At 48.7% G+C, this 13,197-nt stretch overlaps 1 protein-coding gene and 1 long non-coding RNA gene across 3 annotated transcripts in view; one reads left to right on the top strand and one right to left on the bottom strand.

Annotated features, from left to right (window-relative positions):
- Nucleotides 1-1,826: 1,826 nt before the first annotated feature.
- LOC119703232 lies at nt 1,827-4,240 on the bottom strand. Its single transcript, XR_005257596.1, has 3 exons — nt 4,142-4,240; nt 2,696-2,758; nt 1,827-2,140 (listed from the first exon to the last, which is right to left on the bottom strand). It is a non-coding gene; the product is annotated as an uncharacterized LOC119703232 (long non-coding RNA).
- EPC2 (enhancer of polycomb homolog 2) overlaps nt 3,614-13,197 on the top strand; it is a 36,436-nt gene continuing 26,852 nt past the window's right edge. The window contains exon 1 of one of the 2 annotated variants that reach the window (XM_038142728.1): nt 3,614-4,064. In XM_038142728.1, coding sequence (XP_037998656.1) covers nt 3,912-4,064 — 153 coding nt within the window. In that variant the 5' untranslated portion in view covers nt 3,614-3,911. Of the gene's footprint in view, nt 4,065-4,086; nt 4,274-13,197 lie in introns of those variants that run through there. The other variant, XM_038142729.1, reaches the window with a different exon arrangement.

The following is a 13,197-nucleotide window of genomic DNA, read 5'->3' as shown; positions in this document are numbered from 1 at the left end:
AGACACAGGGAGAAAGAAGGACTTCATAACCTTTAAAAAGACTCCCCTCGTCCATTCATGGATCTCCTGGAAAGCTCAGCACTTTCCCTTGTGCTGGAGTTACTAAGCCAGCTCCTGGATAATTTCAGGCTTCCTTCGAGTGAGGATTTGCTTAAACATGAGATCAAACCCCTCTGTAAAGAGCTGGAATCTGGGATTTACAAATATTTGGTGATGGGGATTGTCAGCATGGCTTTCCTGCTTGCACCTTCTGAACCTGTGCCTGGCAAAGTGCAGGAGGTGATTCTTTGTACACTTCATATCCTGATTATTTGTGTGTATTTACAGCCAGGTCCTAAAAGCACCCTAAAAATTCCAGTTCTCTTTTAACACCTTGAATGAAGGTTTTGGACATCCAACACCGTGCCTTGGCAGGGACCATTATCAATTCTGGAATCTCTGTTTCTGCACTCTTGGAGCTTTTTATTTTTTTAATATTTTTGTACTTAGAATGTAACACATGGAGTAGAGAAGTAGTACATGCTCCTGCTGGATCCTGTCGTAATAAAGTACACTGAGATAATCACCCAAAAGTGATGCATCTGCTTGGAAAATATTAATGCAGCGAGATATGAAGTATTAGGGGGAAAAACAACAAACAAAACCAACAAATGAACAGGATAATAAATCTGCAAAAATCTGCAGAAACATCCCAGGCTTTAGGCAGCTACGGTGAGAACAAGGATTCCTTGTGTTAAATGTCACTATGGAGAAGCAGAACCAAAAGCAAGGATGTGATAAAGCCCCCGAGCCTATACAGCTCTGACATTTCCACTGATATATGTGTTTAAATAAAATTTGAGGATTTTTGGTCAATCCAGTGTTCAAATGTGCATATTCAATTCCATTATCTCTATGAAGATGAGTCAGAATTCAGCTATTGAACAAATAAATTTCGTTTGAGACATTGTTTCCTTGATTTGTGCATGAAAAGTAAATTATTTTATCTACAGGTGAGTTACAGCTCCTAATTTTTTTTTTTTTTTACAGCTACAATTCTTCAGAAAACCTATAATATCTTACAAGAGGAAGAGATCAGATTATGTGCTTAAAAGATGGATGGTTCTGGCTTCAAGCTAAACTAATGCAAGCTGAAACTTTAGTTCTGCCCATGTTCAGCTCTGTGCAATGGCTTTTTTGACTACATAAAAACCCCTTCTGTACCCTACAGGGCATCATTTAAAAAAAAATGCATTGCTTGTAGAAATAAAATAATGGGATGAGTTTAGGACTAAGAGCCACCTGGAGGGTAAATATGTTTCATTTTTGTATTTTTTTTTAAATTTAAGTAGTGAAAAAGAGCAGAACATGCACACAAAGGGAAAAGGTTGTTATTATCTATTGTTCAGCTGAGCTGACTGAGAGGGGGAACAGTCTTCCAGCAGCGTGTAAAATGCCTGTTTCTTGCAGAAGCAGAAGGAGGAAAGTCGTGGTGTCTTTTAAGTGCTGGAGGAAGCGCTTGAGGAGGAGCTGCCTGCTCCTGTCCCAGGGAGGTCACCTGTGCAGCTGGGCTCAGAGCTGCCAGCTGATGGCACCCAGGTGGGAAATGCAGCTCCTGCAGGACGTGTCACAATCACCCCTGAAATGCCAGCCCTCCTCTGCTGCCAGCTCATCCCCAATTGCTTCAGGGACACCAAACCCCTCTGGGGCGTGGGAAGTTTGGCTGCTTCTAAAACGGTGCTGAATTATAAATTTTAAGATAAACCATACAAATTTTCAATATTTACCTGTTAATTCTAATCTAAGGCAAGAATTGCCTGTCTTATGAAATAAAAATACTCTAAGGGAATTATAAATAAGTGCAGTTTCTCACAGTTTTGTTCTCTGCTCCTTCTCTCATGTTTTTAAAGCTTCATTTGCTCACATGACTGAACACTTACCTGATGCTTTCACAGCAGTAGTTAATATAATTTCCAGATCTCTTTCCCAAGCTAATTTGTGTCTGTGGCTGATGAACGCAATGTTCTTGCTGCTTCTGTTTCCCTCCTGTGTATTCCTGTACTTGTTTCATCTTCCTTCTCTCTCTCTCTCTCTAGCTGACACAATTCTTTATTCTTCATTTTGTAAATCATGTGTTTGTCACGAACAGCAGTTGTATTTGCTATACAAAACCATGTAAATAAAAAACACAGCAGCTAACTAAAAATAAAAGGCAATTCAGAGACTGAACCTATTTTTTGTTTCAAATTAAAGAAAAATGGAAATTAGGTACAGTTGGCAGAGTGATCCAAACAGTGAAGTTTTGAGTAAGAGTTTCAGTTTATTTCAGAAGGTAACACTGACAATTACTGTGAGAGCTCTAAGGTGGAGGTGAGAGAAGCAGCTGCTTGGTCTCAGGGTGTCAAAATTAAATGGAAGTGAGGAAATATTTGAGGTACTAGGAGTCTTTGATGAAGGGTTTTTCTGACTAATATCAACTCATGCAGGAAGCTCTGGATGGGCAGAGGACTGAGGCTCTGTCCAGGAGAGAATTTGGGGTTACTCAGTTCCAAGTTGCAGGACATTGCTCTTGATGGAAAGAGTGATGAAGGAGTTTAGTAAACTGAAACACGAGGAGTTCACCTCAGAATGAGGAAGAATTTTCCATGAGAGTGGCAGAGGATGGGAACAGATTCCCAGGGAGAGTGTGGTGTCTCCAGAGTCATTCCAAACCCACCTGCTTCGGGTGACCCTGGTTGCACTGCGTGGTTTCCAGAGGCCCCTTCCAACCCCGAATATTCTGTGATTCTCAGGAAAAAAAAAAAAAAGATAAAATCATTGCACAGGCATGAGTTTGTTTCTGAAGTGTTGGTTTGTGCCAACCCCCCTGATGTTTTCATGGCTGGAACTCTTTAAGTCCACATTGACCAACATGCTGAGGAGAAAAACCTGCTTATCCAGAGAGTGGGGACAATGTGGGGACACTATGGGGACATGGTCGGGAGACATTGGGGACTCTGTGAAGACACAACAGGAACATTGTGTAGACACGGTGTGGATGCTGTAGGGCAAACAGTGGTGACACTGTGGGGACATTATGGGGACACGGCAGGGACAAAGTGGGGACACTGTGGGGGATACAGGGGGGACATCATGGGGACACGGCAGGGAAAATGTGGGACACAAGGGGACACTGTGGGGGAAACGGCGGGGACTTTGTGGGGACACTGTGAGGAGACAGTGGGGACGCAGCCGGGACACTATGGGGACCATAGCGGGGAGACATTGGGAAGAGACTGTGGGGACAATATAGGGACACTGTGGAGAGAGAGTGGGGACACTGGCGACACCGTGGGGGCACGGCGGGGGGACGGCGGGGACACAGCGCAGGCACTGCGGGGACATTGTAGGCTCACCGTGGGCGCACCGCTGGAGCACTGCAGGGACACTGTGGGCACCGGGAGGGGACACAGCAGGGACACTGTGGGCAGCCGGCGGGGACGCTGCAGGGACACTGTGGGGACACTTTGGGCAGCCGGCGGGGACAGCGCGGGCTCACTCGGGACGCTCGGTGCGCTCCGCTCCCGCCCGGTCCCGCCGCCCCCCTCAGGCTCCCTGAGGCTCCCTCAGCCTCCCGCCCTCGGCTGCGCGCGCAGCGCCGCTCCCGCCGCGCGGGCTGCCGGGAGGGCCGAGCGGCTGTGGTTAATGTCCGCCATGTTTGCCATGGCGCAGGGAGCGGACCGAGCGAGCCCGGCGCGGATCTAGGGCTGCGGGGCGTGCGCTGCGGGCTACGGGCGGCCCCGCCGGGAGCTGCGCCGGGGCGGCGGGACCCTCCATGGTGGCGCGGGCGCGGCGCGGGAGCGGCTGGGAGGCGGCGGCGAGGCCGCACTGAAGGCCCCCCCCCCCCCCCCCCCGCCCGCCCGGCCCCGGGGTGTTATTGTGAGGGGGAGACAATGAGCAAACTCTCCTTCCGCGCCCGGGCGCTAGACGCCGCCAAACCGCTGCCCATCTACCGCGGCAAGGACATGCCCGACCTCAACGACTGCGTCTCCATCAACCGGGCCGTGCCGCAGATGCCCACGGGGATGGAGAAGGAGGAAGAATCGGTAAGGGAGCGCGGCGCAGGGGGGGCACTATTGTTTACAGGCACCCCCCGCACGGGGAACCGGCCGCCGGTATTCACCAAGCGCGCTACGCTCGCTCCGCCGCGGGGCGCTCGGGGCGCTGCGCAAACGGCGCAGCGTAAGCCGCGGTCCGGCGCCGCGAGCGGGCCCTGCCGCCGTCCGCCATCTTCTGCTGCGCGTCCCGGGCGCGGGTGAGCGGGGGGGGCTCGGCGTGAGGGCGGCGGGACGGGACGGGCCGGGCCGGCGGCAGCGCGGAGCGGAGGGCCATGTCGGAGCGGCGGAGCGCGGTGTCAGAGCGGCGGAGCGCGGCGCTGGCCCGGCGGAGCGCGGCGGGCTGCCGGACAGGCTCCGGCTGCCGGAGCGTCTCGGGATGTCAGAGCGGTGGAGCGTGCGGCGCGGCGTGCCGGAGCCGCTCGGCGTGTCAGCTCGGATTGTCAGCTCGGGGTGCCGGAGCTCACTCGGGATGTCCGAGCGGCTCGGTGTGCCGGAGCGGCGGAACGCGGTGCCGGAGCGGAGTGTCGGAGCCGGGCTGCCGGAGCGGCTCGGGCTGTGCCGGTGCGGGGTGCTCGGGATGCCGGAGCAGTCGGGCATTCCGGGGTGCTGCGGCGGGCTCGGGATGCCGCCCCGGTGGAGCGGCTCGGGGTGCTCGGCACGTTGTGGACTAAAGCTGATACTACTCCTGCCAACCCTGTTGCGAGTGGCTGTCAAGTCGTTCGGGCTGGGGAGGTGGTGGCGGCGTGAAAGTGCTGGGTGCTGTGCTGAGCCGCTCCACAGGGAGCGAGCGGCTCCGGGCCAGCTTCTCCGTTTCCAAGGGACAGTGTCTGTTCCTGTCCGCTGTCCCTCTCCTTCGGCCGGGTGTCGCCGAGCCCGGCGGCAGCTCCGTGTCGCGGTTTGGGCCGCTGTCAGTCCCTGCGCTTGTGCACATGTGGGGCTGAGGGCACAGCCCTGCACACACACACACACTGTGCACATGTGGGGCTGAGGGCACAGCCCTGCACACACACACTGTGCACATGTGGGGCTGAGGGCACAGCCCTGCACACACACACTGTGCACATGTGGGGCTGAGGGCACAGCCTGGCACACACACACACTGTGCACATGTGGGGCTGAGGGCACAGCCTGGCACACACACACACTGTGCATATGTGGGGCTGAGGGCACACACTGTGCGCACACACACACACAGTGCACATGTGGGGCTGCAGGGACGCACACAGCTCTGGCTCCCGGTGTGGGACAGTGCCTGTGTTCCTGCGGCCACCCCGGTGCTGCTCGGGGTTATTTAACCGCGCTGGTTTGTGCTGCTCTCGGTGTGCATCGCAGGGCAGAGGCGTCAGCTGGACGCGTTGCGTGAAGCGTTGGAGCTTTAATGTTATTTCCAAATCAACGAGCCGGTGTTCAGCGTGGACATGTGATGTGTGTTCTGCTCGTAGTGTTAAAGGGTGGAGAAGCTTTTGTGCGCTGAGGTAAATGTAAGTTTCTGGGGGTTTTGGTGAGCAGCAGGACAGCTTTGAAAACGCTCGCACGCAGCTCTGGTGTCCTCCGAATGTACTGCTTTGTCTTGCTGATCTTCAAACGCTCTTCTGTAAGAGTAAGGTTTATTTTCTGCTCCTGGGACTTGTGTAAGCTCAGACAGAGGCTGTCGCCTGATGTGTCTGTACTTGCAGAGCCGATAGTAAATGCACCCTCCAGAATTTCCTCAATGAATCCGTGTCTCCGCCTCAGCCAAACCTCTGTGCCTGTGGATTGGCTTTTCCGAGGTTACAGCTGTCAAAGGAGGCTCCGTGTTTCCTCGTTGCTTTTTCTCACCTGACTGTTGGTATTAAAAGGAATCCTCTGTCTTATCCTGGTGGATTTTTATTTTTTAATTTACTGTGTATAATACATTGTAATCCAAACTTCAGGAATTCCCCAAGAGTACCGCTGCTAGAAGCTGGGGATGTAGTTAAAAGGAACAACACTGGGGGACTAATGAAGCAATATTGGAGACTAATTTGGTTTTCCCAGTCTCGAAAGTCTATCTTGCAGTGCTGTGTTTGCATTTAGTATTGAAATTAATTTTTTAAAATTGCTGTTATTTTGATAAATCATGTTTAAAATAAAGTTATTAATGGAAAATTGCTGTAAGAGTTCAAGCAAACAAGCTGCTTATGAGCTGCTTAAATGATTGAGAAGATTAGATTTATACTTCAATAAAACTACTTTAGTGTTGTCCTAAAATGTTGTTTTTCTGTGTGAGTGAGGTTTGTTTCCTCAGCCCTGACATGTGGCTCTGTTTGTTATATTATGTAATGGTCTCAAAATGAAATGACTGAAGCAGTATATAAACATAGTGCGAGATGCATCAGCCAGGCAAGATTATAAACTGCTATTCTTAGATTATTCAGATTACTGCCATGTGGTGATGGTTTCATTCATGGCTTGTGCTTCTCCCAGTGTAGCACAGATAATTTTTAATTGTACTTTTAAAAAAAAATGGTATGGAATGGCTGTTATGGGTGACCGTAGTTAAACATTTGAGAAATACCTAAACAGCTTGAATTCATAGCAAGTACTGCTGTGATCGATTTGATGTATTTGGAAAGGGACTTTTTGGAGGGGGGAAGAAATCTCTGCACACTCATTTCTGCCCCTCACTTTCTGGGGTGTCTCACGGCCTTTTTTCCCGGGTGAAAGTTGTTTGCAGCCTCAGGCCGGCTGCTGTTCTCCATCTGCTGTTCAGAGCCACAAACCTCGTGCTCCTCTGGCCCCAGGTCGCTGCTCTCCTCCCGGGAAGCCTCGGTGGCACCAGAAAGGTCTTGCAGCGCAGGGTGTCACGGGGTCAGACAGCACCTTCCGGGATATATTCCACTGGAAATCAACATTATTTACAGATCTGCGGGATTTAAAACGCTTGGGTGACGTGTCTGTCCCGTTCTTTACAGCCCAGCCTCGCTGGTGCAGGCATGTGGTTTAATTAGCTGGTGATTGATCTTTTGTACGTACAGAAGTGCAGATTTTGGTCCATTTATTCGTGATGAATATTCTGGAACTGTTTCTGTATGAGTATCTTAGAGATTTATATCCACTCGCAGCGTTTCACAAATCAGCAGCTCATTTCTCTCACTTGGAGATTCCAGCTGTGAAAGAATTAGGTTTCTCTTCTGTAGCAATGTTTACGTTACAAATGTTTATAATTTACTCTAAATTAAACCTGAGGAAGAAAATTGTGTGGGTTTGTTTTTAAGCTCACGTGAGAGAGCGATGCTGTTAAGCAGAAGCAGAAAGTGTCGTTTTGGGAGCTCAGAAACTGAGCAGGGACACTTGTGGGTTTTCTTTTTTTTCCTGATGAGTAAGACTCGTATTTCCTAATGCTAATGAATTGTTTTGACTGGAAAGGGAGAAAGTTGCAGGATAGATAAGCCCTGGGTTTGTTTCTTACCACATAACTGTGTTTTTATTTGAATACCTGTTAGCGGAGATTGCCGAGTTGCGCGTTGCGGGGTGAAATGCTGCTTGGTAACGAGGCGCATTCGCACGGGAGGCGAATTTACCTGAGGTGTGAGGAGGCTGAAAATGTGCTGGTAATGGGTGATCCCGGGAGTGCCTGGTCGGAGCTATCTGAGCCTTCATCTCGGTGCTTGTTTGCACATCCGTTCATTTACACTTCAGCCTGGCACGGCATCACAGGCCTGAGGGTAGAGAGGAAAAGTGCAGGAATGGCAACTTAAGGACGTGCTTTGACGCTGCAGAAATGCTGACACCGTACCCGTGGGAAGGGACTTTCCTTCCCAGCCCTTCAGGGATCACCTGGGGATGAGCCTTCTCTGATCATTCAATACAGCGTTCACTTCTGATTATTTTGACTGGAAGTAGTTAACTTGAAATTCTTTTTTATTTTAATTTTTATTTTAACATAGTTCTTTCAGTTTCTTTTGTAATGCTGGAAGTTGAAGGGCTCATCCTCGGGCTTTGAGGTGGTGATACTCCTGGAACAGCTTTTTCATTCTCCTTTCAAAGCAGGAAGCTTTTCGCTTTGCACAAGTCTTGGTTTTCCTGTTAAACTGTATCAGCAGAAATATCCATAATGAATATTTCCCTCTGCTGCGGGGAACTGGGAGAGTATCAAATGTGTGAGGATTTACTTAAGCTGCTGCTCAGAAGTACCTGCCTGGTGCCCTCTGATGCACTCCGGTCTGCGTTTAAAAACACAAATACACATAAATCACTGCCCACATGGACAGAACCTGCTCTTAACTGGATGTTTGTGTGTGGGCTGTGCATTCATAACCTGTGGTTGAACCCTCAAAGTTCCTACAAACCAGAGGCTTTGTAGAACAAAGAAGCCCAGACAGCAGTGAGTAAAACTGGAGGCCAACAGAGGATAACTTCAGCTCCAAGCATGCAAATGTTCTGTGGAACAGAAATCCCTCGGAAAGGCTGCATGGGAATCCGTGTGAGGAACTCCAAGGATTGTATTTCCATGCAAAACCAGCTGAAATCGAGAGCGTGCTTTGCTTAGGAAAGGAATTGAGTTTGTTTGACTAAATCAGCTGGGTTCTCTGCTGGGGAAATAAAATTCCCGGTGTAAGTTATTCCTCAGATTAAGCACCTGTATTTATTTACTTACCTGGGGAGTGTTTGGAGGCTGCTGAGATTACTGAAGTATGTTTGGCATTAGGCAGTGAAATGCTGGGTTGTGATTTTTATTCACAGAATTTTGAACTTCAGTTTTGTTTGACATCTTTCCCTGCCTTCATCTCCTGTACTTTTCTCCCTCCTCCGAGTCCCATTGCCCTGTGCAGTGATGTTCCTCCCAAGTGCCCATTTCAGTTCCATTTCCCAGGCATTATTTCAGTTTCCAGCTCTGATCCTTTATCCTTGCTGCGCTGTCACCTGCAGCATCTCTGGGCCGCGTTTAATGTCCCGTTTGATAACGGTGAATCAGAATTAACCTCCATCAGCTGAGCTCTGGAGAGCTCTTAAACCGAGGAGCTCCACGTTTAATTTGTTGTGGCTGAGGTTAAACACGACCAAGATTTGCTCTCAAGTCTCCACCTCACGAGCAGTTCATTAGGGCTTATCACATTAACACCTATCAGCAAACCTGTCACAAGTGCTTGGGATATCGGCTCAGCCCGGGACAAATGTCATCGATCTCCGAGTGTGCTTTTCAGATAGAGCTGAGCCAGAGGAACCCACCTGCAGGTAGAGGGGACGCTCTGCTTTTTGGGGTCTTGCTAAAGGGTGGGTCATGCGTCCTTTCCGCGGGAGCCCGCGGGGATGGGGATGGAAGGAGCGGGGTGAGCTGGGTTCAGCCCTATCGCAGCAGCGCCCGGCTCGTTCCGATAACGCTGCGGGCCAGAGGCTGCGCGGGGTCAGCGGGCAGGGCTGCGACAGTGCCCGGGCGGGTTTGCTGCCCGCGGCCCTGGGGCACAATGCGAGCTGGTAATCGAGTCACACCTCGGGTCATTATGCAGGAACTTTCCCCGGTGGGAAGGGCTCCTCGGCGGGAGGTGGAATTCCATGACAAAAGCTTAGGAGAGCGCTTGGGAAGCGGCCTCGCCGAGCTGAATGGCTCAGCTCTGGGACGTCTCGAACGCAGGGAGCAGTCTTTCCTTTTCCTTCAATTTAAGGAAACCTTGGAAAGAAATAGCTGGGGCTTCCTTGGATTTACAGAGTGCCAGACTTCACAGTGCTCCTGCTTGGCAAAACTGAGCAGGAAGCAGCTTGGTACAATTTCTGTTTTGACTGAAACTATTTGAAATGTCCTGCTTGAACAATTTGGATCAACAGACATTAAATCTGCTTTTAGTAACCTTATCTTCTTAATTATTTTTCGTAAGAAAGATAATTTTGACTGATGCTAGACGTTCAAATGGTTACTTGTAATTTATTTTGCCAACAAGGCTAATAAACAATGCCTTGTTTATGCCACAGCATATCTGTCATTCTATCTGTAGCATATCTATCTATAGATGAACAGCATATCTATGATTCTAACACTTCAGCTTTTGGGAAGGTAAATAATTCATTTAATATTACATAAACCTTGGGTGTCCTGAAAGCCAGTGGTGGTGAAGATCAATTGTAGAACTGAAGTTTCCGTAACAAGTAGAGAAGAATGGAACTGGAACTGAATTCCTGTATATAGAAGGGTGTCAGAAGTAGGAAAAATATTTTTGTGAGACTAAAAGTATTATCAGTATAGGCTGTCATAATTTTGAAAGTACTGTTGACTGGTTCTGAGTCCAAATAATAAAGTATTTCAGAATATACTATTTAAAAGCTTGGATTTTTGCAAATTCCTACTTGTTAATGCATAATAATCACATTCTAGTGGGGATGAAATGGATTCAAACACTCTCCCTGTCCATGGCAGGTGAAGTGCTGCAGATGTAAGGGAGCAGAAATTTGCAGCAAAAAAAAATCAGACTTGTTAATTTCCCCGATATCCTTTGTGCAATTCTAATTGTGATTAATACATTTACACCTCTGCTCTCTCAAGTTTGGGTGCTCAGCTCTTCCCCATTGGCAGAATTGTTCAGTGTGAGGTGTTTTTGTGTCATCTTCAGTGGAAGATTGGCTCGGCTTCACTCGGAGGCTCTCCCCCGCTGGTGATGCCGTTTTTCCATCGGGTTTCCGTATCAGTGACCTCCTCTCTGCTCCTGTCCCCTGGGTCACACAGAGCGCTTCATCCTCGGATCGCTCTCAGCCAGCCGAAGCGCTCCCTTCCCTCCCCCTTTCTGGGGTGTTTGCTGTTGTTTACATTGGAATGTATAATTTGTTTTTCTCAGCTTTGTGCCGTTTCTCTGGCTGCAGCTCACACTTGGTGGATCTCAGGCCAGTCTGTGTTGCATAAAACAAACTGTTTCTACTTTGGAGCATCCCGGTGATGTCGGATTCCCTGTGCCAGACTTGGATGTAAATAGACCACTCTGTCTGCAGTGGTATCCAGAGACTGGGTCATTAAACCAGAGACTGATACTACAGAAAGTAAAAACAACAATAATTCATGTTTCTTGAGTTAAAGGTATTTGGTTTAAAATGGAATTTTGTAGTTAATTCTTAATAATTTTGATTACTGTCAATTACTATATGTGTGTTTTAATTTCCCGACCCTTTTCCTAAGTTGTCCAAACTGTAGAGCCAATCTCTCACATTGTTTTTAATTATAAAATGAGGGATTTCTGTGTGGTTCCTCGGGCCTCCAGCACTCCAGGTAACACCATTTGTTTAAAAACTCTGTAAAATGGTCAAATACTGGAATCATCTGCCCAGGGAGGTGGTGGAGTCACCATCCCTGGATGTGTTTAAAAAAAGACTGGATGTGGCACTTGGTGCCATGATCTAGTTGAGGTGTTAGAACGTGGTTGGACTCGATGATCTTAAAGGTCTCTTCCAACCTAGAAATTGTGTGATTCTGTGAAATCCAAATTCCCTGCTATAGCTGTGTGCCTCAGTTAAATAAAAACTCTGGATGTGAAGATGTTCCCCACAGGCTGAGGGTAAATGCAGAGGAGAGGGAGAGGTGCTGTGGTCTCCTGGCAGCTCCTGCTGGAGCATTCCCAGCTCTCCCTCCTGGTGACTGTCGCTGCTCGGAGCGTTCTGTGACTCACAGTCACACGGAGGTGCTGCTGAGAGCGGCCAGCACCAAACAGAGTTTGGGCTCCGTGCATGGTACTGCCTTTGGTAAAGGGGAAAGCTCCTTGCTGGGGGGTCTCAGCCTTTAAAATGCTTCACGGGGTTCATGATGTGAGAAATGAGAGAATATTTCTCTAGGTCAGGGCCTTGCCATCCTGCTTGGACTGGGATGATCAAGATTCCTAATGGAATAATTTTTTACCTTGGGAGTGATACTGGTGTATCCCAAGGAGCTCTTTGGACTAGATGTTACATTGTTTGTAACAATATTCCCATAAAACTTTTTTTGGGAAAAAATCCAGCTCCTCAGTAAACACAAACAACTTTTCCAAAAGGATTTTTTATAATTCGATTTATTTTTGTGACAATAATTTGATTTTTAATTTATATTCATGTTTTGGTAGACTGGGAACTTGTGTCAATACAAGCTTTAAAATACAGAGTTTTAGCTTTAAAATACAGAGTTTTAGCTTTAAAATACAGAGTTTTAGCTTTAAAATACAGAGTTTTAGCTTTAAAATACAGAGTTTTAGTTGCTGTGGGATTTTTGACATTTCATAGACAGTGACAGTTGTGTGTCCATATGCTCATAGATAGTGAGTAATCATTATTTACAGGGATGAGAGATTGCTCATGTTCTCAGACATTACTGCTGTTGCACTTGGGCTGATATTTGGGATATCTCCCAGTTGTTTTGTGTCCAATTTGACACGGAATGGTTGAAATGGCATTGTTTCCTTTTTCTGAATCAAAGTTATTTAGAGAAATGTTTACTCCTTCTTTTCTGTTGGGTGCTGCAGAAAGAAACACAAGAATGGTTGTGATGTGCACTCCTGTCCCTGTCCCTTTATCAGGTTCTGTGGGCTGATTGCCACCCTCATTTCCTAAAGTGCTTCCCTTGGAGCCCAGAGGGGAAGGAAAGCATTCCTGAGCATTGTTTGGGACAAACTGGAGCTTTCCTCTTTTAGATTCCCATCTCCTCTCCTCTGGAGACATCTTCACCTGGACAGGAGGTGTCACCCGGGGCCTCTGAGGTGTCACCCAGGGCCTCTGAGGTGTCACCCAGGGCTGCAGGGCTCCGGAGTGTTGGGGGTCGATCCAACATGCAGAGATGCCTTCAAGGGATGGGCGTAACATACATTTGGATGTGAAGTGGTCCCAGATTGGCTGTGCTTTGGTGCTGCTTTGGGAAGTTGCAGTTGTTTAACAGCTGGGATAGGGAAGAAAGTGATGCAGAAGTCAGCGAATCCCAGGGACCGGTTTGGGTCAGAAGGGACTTAAAGCTCATCCAGTGCCACCCCTGCCATGGGCTGGGACACCTCCCACTGTCCCAGGCTGCTCCAAGCCCTGTCCAGCCTGGTCTCAGCATTTCCAGGGATCCAGGGGCAGCCCCAGCTTCTCTGGGCACCTGTGCCAGGGTGTTCCCACCCTTCCAGGGAAGGATTTCACCCGTTCTGGGGACCTGTGTGAATTTTTAGGATGGAGCAGC

This window comes from Motacilla alba, chromosome 7 (assembly GCF_015832195.1).
Source record: "Motacilla alba alba isolate MOTALB_02 chromosome 7, Motacilla_alba_V1.0_pri, whole genome shotgun sequence".
Taxonomy (NCBI): Eukaryota; Metazoa; Chordata; class Aves; order Passeriformes; family Motacillidae; genus Motacilla; species Motacilla alba.
The sequence above is the reverse complement of the archived record's forward strand: the minus strand, read 5'-3'. Positions and strand labels throughout refer to the sequence as shown.